At 44.1% G+C, this 19,030-nt stretch overlaps 1 protein-coding gene across 1 annotated transcript in view; it reads left to right on the plus strand.

Moving 5' to 3' along the window:
* The window catches only part of FAM135A (family with sequence similarity 135 member A), a 96,581-nt gene extending 83,226 nt beyond the window's left edge, over window positions 1-13,355 (plus strand). Inside the window, 4 exon segments of the mRNA XM_044291519.1 lie at window positions 4,853-5,004; window positions 7,368-7,478; window positions 9,473-9,586; window positions 12,000-13,355. Coding sequence (XP_044147454.1) covers window positions 4,853-5,004; window positions 7,368-7,478; window positions 9,473-9,586; window positions 12,000-12,205 — 583 coding nt within the window. The 3' untranslated portion in view covers window positions 12,206-13,355.
* The last annotated feature ends 5,675 nt before the right edge of the window (window positions 13,356-19,030 follow it).

The following is a 19,030-nucleotide window of genomic DNA, read 5'->3' on the forward strand; positions in this document are numbered from 1 at the left end:
TTTGGGTAAAAGTTATAGCATTTACAAACTATGGTACAAAAATGTGAATTTCCGCTTTTTGAAACAGCTCTGACTTTCATGATTCCTGAGGTTCTACAATGCCCAAACAGTAGAAAACCCCCACAAATGACCCCATTTCGGAAAGTAGACACCCTAAGGTATTCGCTGATGGGCATAGTGAGTTCATAGAACTTTTTATTTTTTGTCACAAGTTAGCGGAAAATGATGATGATTTTTATTTTTATTTTTTTTTCTTACAAAGTCTCATATTCCACTAACTTGCGACAAAAAATAAAAAATTCTAAAAACTTGCCATGCCCCTCACGGAATACCTTGGGGTGTCTTCTTTCCAAAATGGGGTCACGTGTGGGGTAGTTATACTGCCCTGGCAATTTAGGGGCCCAAATGTGTGAGAAGAACTTTGCAATCAAAATGTGTAAAAAATGACCGGTGAAATCCAAAAGGTGCACTTTGGAATATGTGCCCCTTTGCCCACCTTGGCAGCAAAAAAGTGTGACACATCTGGTATCGCCGTACTCAGGAGAAGTTGGGGAATGTGTTTTGGGGTGTCATTTTACATATACCCATGCTAGGTGAGAGAAATATCTTGGTCAAATGCCAACTTTGTATAAAAAAATGGGAAAAGTTGTCTTTTGCCAAGATATTTCTCTCACCCAGCATGGGTATATGTAAAATGACACCCCAAAACACATTCCCCAACTTCTCCTGAGTACGGCGATACCAGATGTGTCACACTTTTTTGCTGCCAAGGTGGGCAAAGGGGCACATATTCCAAAGTGCACCTTTCAGATTTTGCAGGCCATTTTTTACACATTTTGATTGCAAGGTACTTCTCACACATTTGGGCCCCTAAATTGCCAGGGCAGTATAACTACGCCACAAGTGACCCCATTTTGGAAAGAAGACACCCCAAGGTATTCCGTGAGGGGCATGGCGAGTTCCTAGAATTTTTTATTTTTTGTCACAAGTTAGCGGAAAATGATGATTTTTTTTTTTTCCTCTTTTTTCCTTACAAAGTCTCATATTCCACTAACTTGCGACAAAAAATAAAAAATTCGAGGAACTCGCCATGCCCCTCACGGAATACCTTGGGGTGTCTTCTTTCCAAAATGGGGTCACTTGTGGCGTAGTTATACTGCCCTGGCAATTTAGGGGCCCAAATGTGTGAGAAGTACTTTGCAATCAAAATCTGTAAAAAAAATGACCGGTGAAATCCGAAAGGTGCACTTTGGAATATGTGCCCCTTTGCCCACCTTGGCATCAAAAAAGTGTCACACATCTGGTATCGCCGTACTCAGGAGAAGTTGGGGAATGTGTTTTGGGGTGTCATTTTACATATACCCATGCTGGGTGAGAGAAATATCTTGGCAAAAGACAACTTTTCCCATTTTTTTATACAAAGTTGGCATTTGACCAAGATATTTTTCTCACCCAGCATGGGTATATGTAAAATGACACCCCAAAACACATTCCCCAACTTCTCCTGAGTACGGCGATACCAGATGTGTCACACTTTTTTGCTGCCAAGGTGGGCAAAGGGGCACATATTCCAAAGTGCACCTTTCGGATTTTGCAGGGCATTTTTTACACATTTTGATTGCAAAGTTCTTCTCACACATTTGGGCCCCTAAATTGCCAGGGCAGTATAACTACGCCACAAGTGACCCCATTTTGGAAAGAAGACACCCCAAGGTATTCCGTGAGGGGCATGGCGAGTTCCTAGAATTTTTTATTTTTTGTCGCAAGTTAGTGGAATATGAGACTTTGTAAGGAAAAAAGAAAAAAAAAGAAAAATCATCATTTTCCGCTAACTTGTGACAAAAAATAAAAAATTCTAGGAACTCGCCGTGCCCCTCACGGAATACCTTGGGGTGTCTTCTTTCCAAAATGGGGTCACTTGTGGCGTAGTTATACTGCCCTGGCAATTTAGGGGCCCAAATGTGTAAGAAGTACCTTGCAATCAAAATGTGTAAAAAATGGCCGGTGAAATCCGAAAGGTGCACTTTGGAATATGTGCCCCTTTGCCCACCTTGGCTGCAAAAAAGTGTCACACATCTGGTATCGCCGTACTCAGGAGAAGTTGGGCAATGTGTTTTGGGGTGTCATTTTACATATACCCATGCTGGGTGAGAGAAATATCTTGGCAAAAGACAACTTTTCCCATTTTTTTTATACAAAGTTGGCATTTGACCAAGATATTTTTCTCACCCAGCATGGGTATATGTAAAATGACACCCCAAAACACATTGCCCAACTTCTCCTGAGTACGGCGATACCAGATGTGTGACACTTTTTTGCAGCCTAGATGCGCAAAGGGGCCCAAATTCCTTTTAGGAGGGCATTTTTAGACATTTGGATCCCAGACTTCTTCTCACACTTTCGGGCCCCTAAAAAGCCAGGGCAGTATAAATACCCCACATGTGACCCCACTTTGGAAAGGAGACACACCAAGGTATTCAATGAGGGGCATGGCGAGTTCCTAGAATTATTATTTTTTTTGCATAAGTTAGCGGATATTGATTTTTTTTTGTTTTTTTCTCACAAAGTCTCACTTTCCGCTAACTTAGGACAAAAATTTCAATCTTTCATGGACTCAATATGCCCCTCACGGAATACCTTGGGGTGTCTTCTTTCCGAAATGGGGTCACATGTGGGGTATTTATACTGCCCTGGCTTTTTAGTGGCCCTAAAGCGTGAGAAGAAGTCTGGAATATAAATGTCTAAAAATGTTTACGCATTTGGATTCCGTGAGGGGTATGGTGCGTCCATGTGAGATTTTATTTTTTGACACAAGTTAGTGGAATATGAGACTTAGTAAGAAAAAACAAAAACAAACAAAAAATTTCCGCTAACTTGTGCCAAAAGAAATTTCTGAATGGAGCCTTACCGGGGGGGGGGGGGGGGGGGGGTGATCAATGACAGGGGGGTGATCACCCATATAGACTCCCTGATCACCCCCCTGTCATTGATCACCCCCCCTGTAAGGCTCCATTCAGACATCCGCATGATTTTTTACGGATCCATGGATACATGTATCGGATCCACAGAACGCATGCGGACGTCTGAATGGAGCCTTACAGGGGGGTTATCAATGACAGGGGGTGATCAGGGTAATCAGGGTGATCACCCCCCTGTCACTGATCACCCCCCCTGTAAGGCTCCATTCAGACATCCGCATGATTTTTTACGGATCCATGGATACATGTATCGGATCCACAAAACGCATGCGGACGTCTGAATGGAGCCTTACAGGGGGGTTATCAATGACAGGGGGTGATCAGGGTAATCAGGGTGATCACCCCCCTGTCACTGATCACCCCCCCTGTAAGGCTCCATTCAGACATCTGCATGATTTTTTACGGATCCATGGATACATGTATCGGATCAACAAAACGCATGCGGACGTCTGAATGGAGCCTTACAGGGGGGTTATCAATGACAGGGGGTGATCAGGGTAATCACCCCCCTGTCACTGATCACCCCCCCTGTAAGGCTCCATTCAGACATCCGCATGATTTTTTACGGATCCATGGATACATGGATCGGATCCACAAAACGCATGCTGACGTCTGAATGGAGCCTTACAGGGGGGTTATCAATTACAGGGGGTGATCAGGGTGATCACCCCCCTGTCACTGATCACCCCCCCTGTAAGGCTCCATTCAGACATCCGCATGATTTTTTACGGATCCATGGATACATGGATCGGATCCACAAAACGCATGCGGACGTCTGAATGGAGCCTTACAGGGGGGTGATCAATGACAGGGGGTGATCAATGACAGGGGGTGATCAGGGAGTGTATATGGGTGATCACCCGCCTGTCATTGATCACCCCCCTGTAAGGCTCCATTCAGACGTCCGTATGCTTTTTGCGGATCCGATCCATGTATCCGTGGATCCGTAAAAATCATACGGACGTCTGAACGGAGCCTGACAGGGGGGTGATCAATGACAGGGCGGTGATCAATGACAGGGGGGTGATCAGGGAGTTTATATGGGGTGATCATGGGTGATCAGGGGTTTATAAGGGGTTAATAAGTGACGGGGGGGGAGGGGGGGGTGTAGTGTAGTGTAGTGTAGTGTTTGGTGCGACTTTACTGACCTACCTGAGTCCTCTGGTGGTCGATCCTAACAAAAGGGACCACCAGAGGACCAGGTAGGAGGTATATTAGACGCTGTTATGAAAACAGCGTCTAATATACCTGTTAGGGGTTAAAAAATTTGGATCTCCAGCCTGCCAGCGAACGATCGCCGCTGGCATGCTGGAGATCCACTCGCTTACTTTCCGTTCCTGTGAGCGCGCGCGCCTGTGTGCGCGCGTTCACAGGAAATCTCGCGTCTCGCGAGATGACGCCTATTGGCGTTAGTGTGACCTGGGAGAGCCGCCGCGATGACGCCTTTCGGCGTTAGCGTGGCGGCAAGCGGTTAAAGCATTTTTGAAAAAAAAAAAAAATGATGTTGCTGTGCCTCCATTTTCTGAACTGCATATTTTCCACTGTGTATTTTGCTGCAATTTTGGCATTGGAGATATTTTTGCAGGTTTTTGCCACGGATTTCCCCCTCTGCATTGCAAAGGGTGAAATCCACAGCGTGGTGGATGAGATTTCTTGTGATGTTATCTACTTTCCTGGTACTGTGAAGTGCTGTGAATTTGCCTCATGTAAGTTTGCGATGGCACATTTTGCAACGTGGGAACAGACTTATGTGCCCTCTTTGTGTTTTCCATGTGATGCCACAGCACAGTAACCGAGTAGCGTGCTGCTGTAAGATATTTATAAGTGTGCTCTTTTTTTAAGAAGCTAAACCCTGTTCTGTTGTCCTTATTTAGCTTTATAGGTCACTCCTTAGGAAACCTAATCATAAGGTCTGTGCTTTCAAGACCGAGATTCAAATGCTACCTTGGCAAGTTGCACACTTTCCTGTCCTTATCCGGTCCGCATTTAGGTACCCTTTACAACAGCAGTGCCCTTGTTAATACAGGTGAGACCACATCTAATCCTCCTGAATTTATATTGCACAACTATTATATTTCCAATACCAGTGGCTTCTCCTCCAACTCTATGACTTTCTAACCTGTCAGCTCTTCCTCTACCTTGATTGATGTTCCTGAACGGTGCCTGAGTGAGATCTCAAGATTGTGTTCCTTGTCAATGTCAGTCACGGTACAGGAGGTGGGGTTGGGTGGGAAAGCTTGATTTCAAGGGAGAAAACGCAGACCTGCTTGATTGCAACCACTAATTTGCATACGATGGGAACGTGGATTCAAGATGATTTTCTGCACATTTGCATGGCAGGAGAAGTGCACAAGAGGCACCTAAGGCTACTTTCACACTTGCGGCAGAGTGATCCGGCCGTAGTTCTGTCGCTGGAACTGCCTGCTGGATCCGGCAATCTGCATGCAAACGGACAGTATTTGTAGACTGATCCAGATGTGGATTTGTCTCACAAATGCATTGTCATACGGACAAACAGATCCATTTTTTTTAAAAATCCCAATTTTTAAAGGTCTGCGCATGGACAGACTGGAATGATAGATCCGGCATTGCGGTATTTTTAATGTAAATTAAGTTCAATGTGAATTAATGCCGAATCCGGCATTCCGGAATTTTGGACGTAGATAACACTGCAGCATGCTGCGGTATTATCTCCGTCCTGAACAGTCAAAAAGACTGAACTGAAGACATCCTGATGCATCCTGAACGGACTCCTCTCCATTCAGAATGCATTAGGATAAAACTGAACAGATCTTTTCCAGTATAGAGCCCCTAGGACGGAACTCTATGCCGGAAAAGAATAACGCTAGTGGGAAAGTGCCCTAAGGGACAACATGACCAGATTGTTAAGATACTATGGGCAGTTTGTGTGCCAAACGTGAGTTGACAGGTTCCCTTTAACTAACATACAAAAAGCAGTGTATTGTCCTCCTGCCCCATAAGCTGACGGTGGCCTGTGAATACCTTTCTTTGGCTCTTGGAAATGTACTGGTTGCACTGGTGTTGCTCTGCTTTTTTTGCAATAGTGTCCCTCATATTTCTTTTTCCTAGCACCTAGGGACTTGTTTTATATCTGTGAACTCTGTAAATGAATGCTGCTGAGGAAAGCCATGCACAAGGATAACTTGTGGTATCTCCACAATTCATTCCAGTATCTGCAGTATGTCTGTCTACCTATCTATCATCATTGTTGATGGCCTATATTTCAATCATTCAATTACAAACTATTACCTTCAGATCTTAAAAACATGGTTCTAAGTAGAGCTGGGCAATTATGGCAAAAAAAATAAAAATCTCGATTATGTCAACTTTATGTACGATTTCCATTATAATCTTTTTTTTTTTTTTTTTTTTCTTGCTTAAAGGGTTTCTACCACTAGAAATACTGTTATGTAGCTGACTGACATTAGCGATGCGCTAATGTCTGCACTACATAACAGTATGTTTTTTACCTTTCTCCCTGCAGCCGTTCTGATAAAATAAGGACTTTTATAATATGCTAATGAGACTCTAGGTGCTATGTGGGTGTAAAATCAGCACCTAGAGGCTCCGTCTACTCACCCTTTATCCCGCCCAGGTCCAGTGTTCTGCCCGCCCAGCTCCTCGGCACTACATAACAGTACTGGACAATTAACAGTTATGTCCTCTGCACCTTCCTAGTGACCTACTGGCTGTATTGAGGTCCATTCACACATCTGTAGTTTTGGGTCCGCAGCTGTTCTGCAAGTTTGCGGAACCGGTGCGGACCCATTCATTTGAATGGGGCTGCAAAAAAATGCGGACGGACTACAATGGCTCCCACACGGACTGCTACTAGCTCAAGTCTGACAGCAAGGGGACAAGTGCAGCAGATGCTCCTGCTATCACAGACATAATGACCTCCTCCCATCTGAGCATTCTTTTTACCTCATCAGCCCGAGCCCAACACATGCAGGCAGGATCTTAGCGGACAGTCCAGTCAACATCTTCATTTTTAAGGTGCAAAATGTTAAGGTCCCCTCACATGTGCCCGGAACTGCTCAACTCCTCCCCTGCTTTTTCATGCCAGAGATGCTCCTCCCAATAACTTCCCACTGACAGCAAACCAAGCCGGGCGGGGGGCAAAAATCAATACGCGAATGTGAAGCATTTAACATAAAATATTACCCACAGCCCTTCCTCTGCCAGAAGCAAAGTGGGCGCCATTTTGCAAAAAAAAAAAAACATAAAATTGGGCAATTAAGTAAAACTGACATTGCAAGCCAAAAAACTGTCAAATTAATCAGATTAATGTGATAAATCACCCAGCCCTAGTGCAAGGTCAAGCAACTTTTATTTCTCAAAGTGACTTTCATCTTTTTTGTGGTCCAGGCTTGTGGTTCATGCAGAAGTGGAAAAAGTCGGGCTCACTTTTACAGCTAACGTGCAGAGATCACTCTGATCCTCGTCAGACCTTCTTGTACAAGCTAAGCAAGAAAGCAGGTACTACACAATATCCTATATTCTGGCTAATGGTAAATACTTAAAGGGGTTATCCAATTTCTCAACCCCTCCCCCCCCATGTGCCGGGCCCCTCACAGGTAATATACTTACCCCGCTCCCAGCACTGCTCCTGGTCCCCGCACCACTGCTGCTGCTTCTCCCTGCACACCAATGAAAACATCCAGTGTCAGGAAGAGCAGCCAATTGCAGACAGGGACAAGCCTCCCTAGTGTCACCCGCGATGCTAGGGAGGCTCCTCCCCGTACCGGCCTGCCATTGGCTGTTTTCATCCATGTGCAGGGAGAAGCAGCAGTGGCGGTGTGGGGACCAGGAGTGGCACAGGGTAAGTATAAACCCTGTGAGGGGCCTGGCATATGGGGGGGGCATAGGAAGGGTCAAGGGCTTGTTTGTTTGCCTCCAGTGTATTCAGTGACTTCACCGTCTCTGATGGGCCGGCTTTAGTGCTGCCCTAGTTGTATTACCGGCTAGGGCAGTACTAAAGCCCTCCCATCAGTCCCGCTGACGTCACAGGGCTCACTGCTGGGGGGAAGCCTCCGCTTGGCAGTCCCTATGGAGAGCCCGCTACGTCACCTGATCTCCATAAAATGCCTTTACCCTGCTTGATGCAGCGCAGGGCAAAGGAAAGCATCGGAGCATGAGATGCTCATATTAGTGGGGCTGTCTGGGTGAAAATATGGGTATGTCTGGGTTCAGAGCACCCCCTTAAGTGGTGGCATATCAGGCAGGTTATAAAAGTCTATACAAAATCTCCCTAGACCAAAAGAAGTCCAATGTCGTATTTTTTGAAGGCCTGCTATATTTATTGCTGTGTGATGAATGATGGATGGGCCACATACTGCTGCCAGTGATATAGTGTTCAGTCCAGTATTTACACTGCAGCAATGATTGATGATTATTGGCTGGAAGAAAATGGCCTCTTGGCGCCACATTTGTCAGGATTGAACCCTTTTTAATTTATTACACTTTGTAATGTTTATGAAATCATGTATTATTGCAAATAATTTTCTATGTTTCTGGAATCTGTTCTTCACAGGATAAAACAGGACCAGTGTTCTTATTACATTAAAACAATGCAGAATAATCTGAAAATAAGTGCACCTTAAAGAGGACCCATCACCTCTCCTGACATGTCTGGTTTAGTAACTACTGTAATTACAAATCTGGGGCGTCTAGTCTTATGACTCTGTGTTGTGCTATTTCTTTATTATCTGTGCTAGAAGTTTAAGAATAAAGGTAGTGTAAGACAGTGCAGAGACACCCCACCCCAGCTGTAACTTTATTCATAAACCTCTAGTCGGAATAATAGAGGAATGGAACAACATTGAGTTATAAGAAGAGATGCTCCAGAAGTAGTTACTAAACCAGACATGTCAGGAGAGGTGACTGCTAGTCTAAGGCAGCCGCATGCCTAGCAGAAAACCGATGTCAGCCCCAGGCTGACGTAGTTTCTCGCCAACATGTACGACTGCTTCCAGACGTACTTTAGTAAATTTGTCCCGGCACTGCCCCCAATCCCCCGTCCCGCCCCAACAGTTGAACTTAATATTGTCACACAGCCAATCAAAAAGGGGACTTGCAACTATTTTTATGCCAAAAGCTGGCATAAAATATTAGTTAATGACCCCATATTGTATGCTTTAACACAGGTGAATCAGCAGCCCTGGATACTGTAACAGTCTAATGTGTAGTTGGGGGCTGTCAGATTTTTTTGGTTCTGCTCCTGGGGAAGGATACATTGTGAATTATTTTCTTCTTATTTAGTTTTTTCCTTTCTGAAAAAGCTGTATTGTTGGAGCCATCTGCCTCCCTTCCCCTAAACATCCCCATTCTGCTAAGCGAATCATACATGTACAGAGAATGGGAGATTAAGGTCATGACTGCGGGGCAAGCAGCTATCACTTGTATGGGATCTTTCACACTAGTTCTTACCGCTTTGCTTACTCTTCCTTTATTATCTGCTTTGTGTTTTTTAGGGCTGGAACACTTCAGAAATGTTGTTCTGGTCAGTTCCTTACAGGATCGATATGTTCCTTACCACTCAGCTCGTATTGAGATGTGCAAAACTGCTCTTAAGGACAAACAGTCAGGTGAGCTTCTGATCAGTTGGTTTTTGGTCTTGTCAGAGCTGGAGCATGGAGCAGAATTCATGGTGGCTTATCAGTGAATGTGAGTCCAGTGGCAGTGCTGTGGTTAATTATATACAGCATTCTCAGGTCTGAATAGTAGCGCCTGATGATGCATTTTACAGCTATAAAGTATATGCCTATAACATACCAAAACATAGTATATATTGGGATATTATCTGTAAGTACTGTACGACAATGAGTGTACAATTTAAGGGTTGTAGTAAATACCAAAAGCATGCTACTGTATATCACATGAATTTTACAACTATGCACAGCTGTCATTTGGTTGAATGATACCTGACACATTCTTCAAAATGACTCCAGAGAAATACCTCTAATACCATAGCCTGTTATAAGATGGGTGTAGAACCTGCCCCAGGTAAGGTCTGTCATACATGATTTCATTCAATGAGACACTAAGGCTGCCCATACACCGAGTTGTTGGCCGAATGCTTGTTTGACAGACAGCCATCTCTCCTGACTCCCCCATACATATGCAGGCTCATACATATGTTGTCAATGGGCAGAGTGGACTTAAGGCCCCTTTACTCGGACCAATTTTGCAGGCAATTGTCGAGAAAGAAGTATTCCTTCCCGACAAGTGCCTGCCCACCAGTGGAGGAGACCACTGGAATTACATCTCCTCCACAGTATGGGGAGGAGCGATCGCTAATGCCATGGCTTGTCCCCTTACAGACATGTTGTGTGACATCAGCAGATGCTGTTTACACAGAACAATCTGCTGCTGGCAAACAACGATTTTTGTGACTGCATGAATGATACAATTACCCGACGAACAGGTAATCAGCGGCACCTTTACACTGCCAGATAATCGCTAACAAGCATTCCTATGAGCGCTTGTTAGCAATCATCTGGCTGACAATTGGCCCGTGTAAAGGGCCCTTAAATGGGTTCTCAGGGAATTAATAAAATGAAAATACTTTAAATATTACTTTATTATATACAGTATATGTGTTGCTAAATATACCAAATACCTTTCATTAGTTATAATGGCTCGTTTTGTGTAGGGAGAAATCATTAGGAAAAATACAAATGGCCGCCGTCCTGTTAATACACACAAAACCTGTCCTTATAACACAGGAGGACAAGTTAGTTCACAGCACTGAGCCAAAGAGCTGCCTGATCCTCCTCACTGCTCTGCTTGTCAGAGATAATCCTGAATACAGCTGATAAGATCCTCCTGAATCTCTGTAGTAATGGAGTTCATTAGGTGACGTTAAGTACAGAGAGGACCGACTGTGGTAATGTGGAGCTTGTGGTAATGGAGGCTGCTGCTCATTATCCAGATCCCCTCCCTCCTCTCTGTACTTCATGTCTCTTCATAAACTCCATTCATAAATTCAGCTTAAGATCATATCAGTTGTATTCAGGATCATAATTCCTGACAAGTAGAGCAGAGAGGAGGATGAGGCAGCTCTTTAGCTCAGTGCTCTTAAGTAACTTGTCCTGCTGTGTGATTAGGACAGGTTCTGTGTGTACTAATAGGACGGTGGCCATTTTATTTCCCCTAATGATTGCTCCCCAGACAAAACGAGCCATTATAAGTAATAAAAGGTACTGTATTTGGGGAATATATTTATAATAAAGTAATATTTAAGTATTTTCAGTAATTTTCTTTTCTTGATTCTTGGAGAACCCCTTAAGCTGCTGCCAGACTCGTTTTGGCAGTGGCTTATCTCACAAGAACAAAAGGATTTGACATGTTGAAATCAGATAACCCAATCCTTCTCTTCCCTAAGGCTAAGTACACATATGTGATGTGAATTTCGGCAGCCTGATCTGGCAGAAGAACAGACTGCCAGAGTTCACTTTATCCAGCATAGCCGTATAGGGCCTAGCACCACGGGATCCACATTGATTACAATGGGATCTGACAGGGATCCAGCTGCTTTGCGGCATAAGTGCTCGCTTTTGGCTGGACAAAAAGTCCTGCATACACAACTTATTGTCTGGCCTAAAGCTGGCATTTATGCTGCCAAGCTGCCAGATCCCTGTCAGGTCCACGGCCCTATCCAGCAGTGCCAGATACGGTGATCTCCGGCAGTCTGTTCCTCTGCTGGATCAGGCTGACACAGTTCACATTGCATTTGTGAATGTAGCCTAACATTTGCTTATAAACATTATATGGGTAACTGGTCTTGCCAGGGGGTTGGCTCAAGGTTTAAACGTATCACCTATCCGCAAAACCAAGACACAGGGGTCCCCACTGGATCAGTAAGTTTAAATCTTGAGACAACTCCATTTTGCCAAATGTGGAATTCCCCCCTGCAACAGTTGCCCCATTTAGACAGTTCTACCATTTCTGATGTACAACCAGCAGAAGTAGTGACTAGCCATGTGTTTTGTCTTCCAGGACCAGTGTATGCGGAAATGATCCAAAACATCCTCTTGCCTGTTCTGCAGAATAAAGACTGCAATCTAGTGCGATACGACGTCATTCACGCGTTACCTAACACAGCAAACTCTCTCATCGGGCGAGCAGCCCACATTGCGGTTCTTGATTCTGAAGTCTTTTTAGAGAAATTTTTTCTGGTTGCTGGCCTCCGATATTTCCAGTAGAAAGAGGACATTTCCAGACATTTATGTAATACCTCATTGACAATGATTCTCAAAGTATGTGGTAATAAAGTGTTAGCTGCCATTGTATTTTGAGCTGTATTTATATGTTCTTGGGTTTTCATTTTTTCCCTTTTTTTTCCTTTTACTGGAAAATAATTTATATCATCCAATTTGTGAGTACAGGTGCAGTGTAGATTTGTTATTTATATCTATGGAGACTCTTGCCACCTCCTCTGATTCCTATGGTTTAATTCCTTTTTTTTTTCTTCAAAAAATGAATTCTAATGCTATTTGTAAATCTTCCAGGTTTTTATGGATTCTTCATGAAGTTTAGTCTGCACCATTATCTGGGTGTGCCGCTTCTGCCAGTTTACTTAGAAAGTTGCTTAACCACCCTGAAAAGTTTGCTGACACGATGAGTGAGGTCAGCTGGCCTGACCACATAACATGTAATATTGTACATCATTTTCCTCCTCCAGTCATGTATTGCTGGCTCGAAAGGTTATGGTCTTAAATGATTTCTTTCCATTGATTATGTCATTGACCATTCATCTAAGCCAGTGTTTCCCAACCAGTGTGCCTCCAGCTGTTGCAAAAACTACAACTCCCAGCATGCCCGCACAGCCAAAGGCTGTCCAGGCATGCTGGGAGTTGTAGTTTTGCAACAGCTGGAGGCACACTGGTTGGAAAACACTGATCTAAGCCACGGTAAACCAGCGTGACAGTGCGGAGCTGTCCTTCATGTACCAAAGTTACCTAAATGCTTGCTCTGTAAACAATGGTGACCCTTGCATGATACCATAGACCCTCTACACTGCCGACATTAAGAAGATGAGCTTAAACAGATTTTGCACTAATTCACTCATTATTTGGCATCATTGTTTCTGTAGTCAACGGTATAGTGATGGTTGGGTATATCTACCAGTTGGAGACAAGACTTGGCAGCACCTTCTATTGCTTTTATGATGATGCTATAAATGCCATTGTAGTGAATAAGATTAAATCAAATCCTATTCACACTTTCTTATGGCTAGGTCTACACGACAACATTTGTCGCGCAACAACTTTTATAATGGTAGTCTATGGTGTCGCATTGTAACATGTGACATGCTTGGACTGCAACGTTACCATTATAAAAATTGTTGTGCGACATTGGTGCAACAAAATGTCGCAGTGTAGTTGTGCCCTTTGTGTCGCGCAACAAATGTTGCGTAGACCTAGCCTATTTCAGAAACACAGCATGGACTGAAGACCGCACACGTGCTGCAGTCACGTTGCATTTTCTTCTAAGCTCCAGTGGAGACAACTTCCCCTCATGAAAACTGTACACGGGTACGACTTCAATGGGGCGGAATTGCAGAGATTCTGCCGCAAAATCCAAAATGGGTCTGTGGCAAAATCTGCATGTGTTACTTGCGGCCTTGTCGCAGATTTACATAGGATTTCCCTCCCTGCATTACAAAGGGTGCAATTCTGCAGCATAAATAGACATGGTGCAGATTTCAAATCCTCCCCGCCAGGTCAATTTAGGTTGCAGATTTTTTTACGCAGTGTGTGGATGAATTTTTTTCATGTGTGAAAGGGGCCTAAGTCCCATCCCTTCACAACTGGTTGGCAAGTTCACAGGACCCCTCTCCCATCTCTTAAGGGTCCATTCACACGTCCGCAAAATGGGTCCGCATCCGTTCCGCAATTTTGCGGACCCATTCATTTTGAATAGGGCCGGAATGGGCTGTCCACATCCGCACTTCCCGTCTGCAAAAAAATAGATGATGTCCTATTCTTGTCCGCAATTACGGACAAGAAAAGGCATTTTCTATGAGAGTTCCGGCGATGTGCGGAACGCACATGGCCGGTGTCCGTGTTCTGCAGATCCTCGAAACACATACGGACGTGTGAATGGACCCTTAAGCTTTGTGCAGTTGGCTTTTTTGCCAATGCTCTACATCCTAGCGAGTGCAGTGGATTGTTTCAGTTTTTAAAATCAACAGTCTGCCGCCAGATCTGCATGTAGCAAACGTCTATTTTCCCGCAGAGTTGTGGCTTATGTCTGTAGAGGAATTTAGCCTTAAAGGGGTTTTCCCAAAATGGATATTTAGATGATAAATGTCTGATCACTGGGGTCCCCACAGATCACTAGAACAGGGGCCCCAAACCCCCTGCAGAGCTATATTAATGAGCAGATTGAAGTGTTTAAAGTCTGTGGGAATGACAGAGACAGCCGATTACAGCTCTTGGCTGTTTGTGGGGCCCCCCGACATGAGAATGGGTGATAAATATCCCCTTTAACTATAGCTGGGCACCATCGAGAGATATGCAGTGGAACAGCTAAATATTGGAGGATATAATATACCCTAGTGGGGGCTGTTAGTGTGTAAATTAAAGACTGGCAGCAATCTTCCCATTTCAAGAAGTGCTGGGATTTCCTTCTATGCCATCTCTACTTCTTGTGGGGACTGAGATTCCAGCATTTTGTGTGTCTCTTTGAGATGTAAATCATCATAAAAGTAATGTGGCACTGCCAGCTTCCTCCGTATCATTCCCTGTGCTGCTATAGAAAGGGACATGTTAGACAGGACCATGCATACTGATTGTTTCCTTTCTGTTCCACCCATCTGCTTCACTTTGTTTTGTTTTTTTTACTTTAGAGAAAGCCTCTCCGCTTGTTTTTTTTGTACATTTTGTCAAATATAATCCATTTCTATGCTGCATACTTGTACTTAGGTAAAGTAACCCTCTGATTAACTCATACTTTAAACTGTTATTTGCAAGTAAAGTGAAAAAAAAAAATATATATATAGCTTTTTAAATTACAAACTGGAAACCCTTGTTGCTGCATTCTGGGTGATTGATGATTTGGCAGTCATAAGTGATGACGGTCATATCCCTGTTGCTCCTGCCTAATTTTATCATTGGGTGCAAATGTTGCCTTTTCAGGGTGATGGCAGCTATTTTATGGTGTATGATAATTAGACTACAGCCGGACATCCATGGTTGGGATGTCTTACTATTCAGCTGACTCAATAACTGCCTCCTTTAAATACTGTGCAGACCGCACTTACACTTTAAGTACTGGAACCTCAAAAACGGACATTTTTGCATTTTGTGTTCTTGATTGCTGCCTTGTCACTCATCAGCGCCATGAGACCGGCCATACCCCCTCTCTACCATTACTGCAATACTCCTATGGGCCTGTGCGACTCCTGTGGCGTTGTAAATACAAGACGAACATGTCTGGTGATTTGGATGAAATGTCTTTTTTTTTCATATTGAAGAATGTTATCGGTCTGTTGACTCACTATTGGTGCTTAATAGCATTGGAGAACAATACTTTCATGCTAGTGATTTGGGAATTCATGCACTGAGGATGGGAGCTGTGTACTTATGTAATTATGTGACTTTTGTCGGAATATAAATATGTGTACAATTCATGCATGTTTAGAAGTGTCGTTCTGTTCCCCAGTATGGTTTTAATGGACACCCATTACTGCTTTTTGGACTTTTTTTTTTGACACTACAATCACAAAACAAGATGGAGACAATCGGTGATAAAAGCCGCCCTCCAGTTCAAGAATAAACTGTCACATTAGTTGGGAAATTAAAAGAACACTTACCTGGTGACCTCCTCTTCATCTTCTTAGATGCCGATCCACTCATTCCCAGGCTCCTGGTGCACACTAGGCATTCGGTAGCCCAATACACTTCCTGCTGCTCTCGGATTGGTCAGCACCGTTCACATGAGCAGCTCCGGCCAATCCAAAGCATTGGTGGACAATTAGGAAGTGTCTTGGACTACAAATGTACAGTGTGTATCAGGTAGTCTGGGAATTGATGGTACTGCAGCTGAAAGGGAGGTCACCAGGTAAGTGGTCAGTTTGTTCCCCAGTTAATGTAGATTTTTCTTGAACTGGAGCGTTGCTTTAAAGGGGGTTATCACATAGGAGTGATAAATGACAGAATGCAGGGAGTCTGCAGGAGCCCCTAATGTTCCCAAGAACAGGGGGTCCAGAGAATGATAGTTAGCCCACTACCCTCTGCACTTCTGTGCTATCTAAGTCTGATAACCCCTTTAATGTACATGGACATTATTAAGGAAGATGTCTGTCACTTCAAGGTGATCTGGGATCAGCACATCCAGCAGGTATCAGAGGGCACAAGGAAGATTTCATTGGCAGAAATATTCTTTCAGCCATTTGCCAAAGGCTTCTACAATAAGGATTAGAAACAGTAGAAAATTGCTGCATTTTTCGGAGATTCAGGATTAAGAGTTAGAATGATTAACCCTTTCTCTGTGCTGTCTCAACAATGTGGTGCTTTCTGCCCGCCTAGCATATAATACAGAAAGCACCAGATTTTAGCACATTTCTCATGTGGGAGCGGTGGATATATTGCCATTGTCTAACTTGTGTTTAACATTGTTTTGTAACTTAATTGCATTTGTATGTTTCTTTTTTTTTTACATTTTAAAGCTGATTTTTTAAATTGAGCGTAGCGGTATAATCCTTTTATGGTTTACTGTGATCAAAAAAGTGAAATCATTATTTGTTTCAACATCCTACTAGAGATTTGATCATCCCAATAAAATATTTCACTCTTTTTATCTGCATTATTGGATTTATTAACTTGTCGGGCATGTGTTTAGCGTAGCGTAAATATGCATCAGGTTTATATCATGGGACTTGTACAGTAGGTTACCTTTAATGGCGTTAACTGCAGAAAAACTTCCCACCCAAATAATGGTCTTAGAGGACCTTTCACCAGGATACATGTATTGAAATAGTTATATTACCTTACAGTGTGGCCCCCAGTGATGTCTTAACGCTTTATTTAATTTTTTCAAAGGACCCCCCCTTTCGTCCGCTGTGGTCCCCGTTTGTTTTGGCGCATCATGTGCTAATGAGGCGATTCGGTTCAACTAGGTGGGGACTTGAATTTGTCCTTGGCGCACGGCTCGGGATTTGTAAAAGCTCAAGTTCTTGCGAATCTCACGAGAACTTGAGCTCCTTCTCCCTGGCTAAGAGCGGGGCCCTCTGATTGTATGCGCTCACAGCCTCGGGATTTGTAAAAGCTCAAGTTCTTGCGAATCTCACGAGAACTTGAGCTCCTTCTCCCTGGCTAAGAGCGTGGCCCTCTGATTGTATGCGCTCACAGCCAGGGAAAAGATAACCGCGCCCAAGACAAATTCAAGTCCCCGCCTAGTTGAACCGAATCACCTCATTAGCATATGAGGCACCAAAACAAACGGGGACCACAGCAGACGAAAAAGGGGTGGGGGGCCTTTAAAAAAACGAAAATACATCGGTGGGGGCCGCACTGTAAGGTAATATAACTATTTCAATACATGTATCCTGGTGAAAGGTCCTCTTTAAAGGGTTTCCCAACTTTTAGGAAGATCCCACCACATAGCCAGACCTGGGGAGGGAAGCATACTTATCTACTACCCCCCCCTGCCCCATTCCCCGCACCAACATTTACTTTGCCAGCCACTGCAGCAAATCACTGGCCGCAGCAGTGAAGTGTCCCCCTTGAATCATGTCAATGGGTTGCATGAGCTACGTTGGACTCGTCACAGCTGCGGCCAGTGAGTGGCTACAGCAGCCGTTAATGTGGATGTTGACACGCAGGGTTCGGAGCGCTGCGGCAGTGGCCTGAAGGAGCCAGAACCCAGCAGCAGGGAACAGGTAAGTATGCTTCCCTCCGCATGTCTGGCCATGAGGGAGGTGGGTCTTCCCGTCGAGCCCCCAAAGATGGAAAACCCATTTAAGGCTAAAAGTAATAACTATTCCTAATGCAGTTGACGCAGAGAAGTGGCTGTCACTTTGCTTCCACCCTAAGGCTGGGTTCACACCTGAGCGTTTTACAGCGCGTTCCTACGCGCTGTAAAACGCTCAACAAGGAGAAACCAATGATTCCCTATGGGAATGGTTCTCACCTGGGCGTTTTACAGCGCGTACGACCGCGCTGTAAAACGCCTGACGCATAATCAAGTACTTGAGCTTCTTTGGGGCGTTTTGACGCGCGTTTGTGGCCATAGGACACTGCAGTCAATCACACAAACGCGCGTCAAACGCGCGTTTACTATTACAAAAAACGCACATAAAAACGCGCGTAAAACGCGCGTTTGAGAAACGCTCAGGTGTGAACCCAGCCTAAAGTCAATTGCAACATCATGATCCCTAAAGACAACCGTTCAAAATAAGATCTCTACTACTTCTACATTTAAAGACCTGTGTTTTAAAGGGAACCTGTCACCAGGTTCATGTTGCTCCATCTGAGGACAGCATAAACTAGTGTCTGAAATGACTGCATTGATGTACAACAGGCTGCATTCACACGGCTGTTTTCATGACCAATTAAAATCTATGTGGCTGTTCACATGTCCCTTTTTTTTTTTTTTATAGCAGCCATCAAAAAAAAGTTTTTTTTTACCATTTTGACAGCCAGATAGACCCTATCGAAGTCAACAGGCCCCCCTTTAACAGCCGTTAAAAGCGGGAACACTATAGAAAAAGGGATCTTTCAGGGTTAAAACAAAAAAAAAAATACCTCACCACTTGCATGCGAGGAAACATTTGGTCCACACTAGAGGCAGCAGGACCTAATGTTCCCTGTGTGACGTTACACGCTGGGAACTGCTTCATCCAGTGCAGAGCAAATGTTCTCATGCATGTAGCTGGGGAAGTTAGTTCTTGTTTATTTTTTGGGGCACTAAGGGGGCCATTATTCCTACTGGAGGGTACAAATGGGGGCATTGTTTATAATGGGGGTGCACAAAGGGCCACTATGTGGGCCATTTCATGTCCAGGAGGCAATATGTATACAGAG

The sequence above is a fragment of the Bufo gargarizans genome, chromosome 4 (assembly GCF_014858855.1).
Source record: "Bufo gargarizans isolate SCDJY-AF-19 chromosome 4, ASM1485885v1, whole genome shotgun sequence".
Taxonomy (NCBI): domain Eukaryota; kingdom Metazoa; phylum Chordata; class Amphibia; order Anura; family Bufonidae; genus Bufo; species Bufo gargarizans.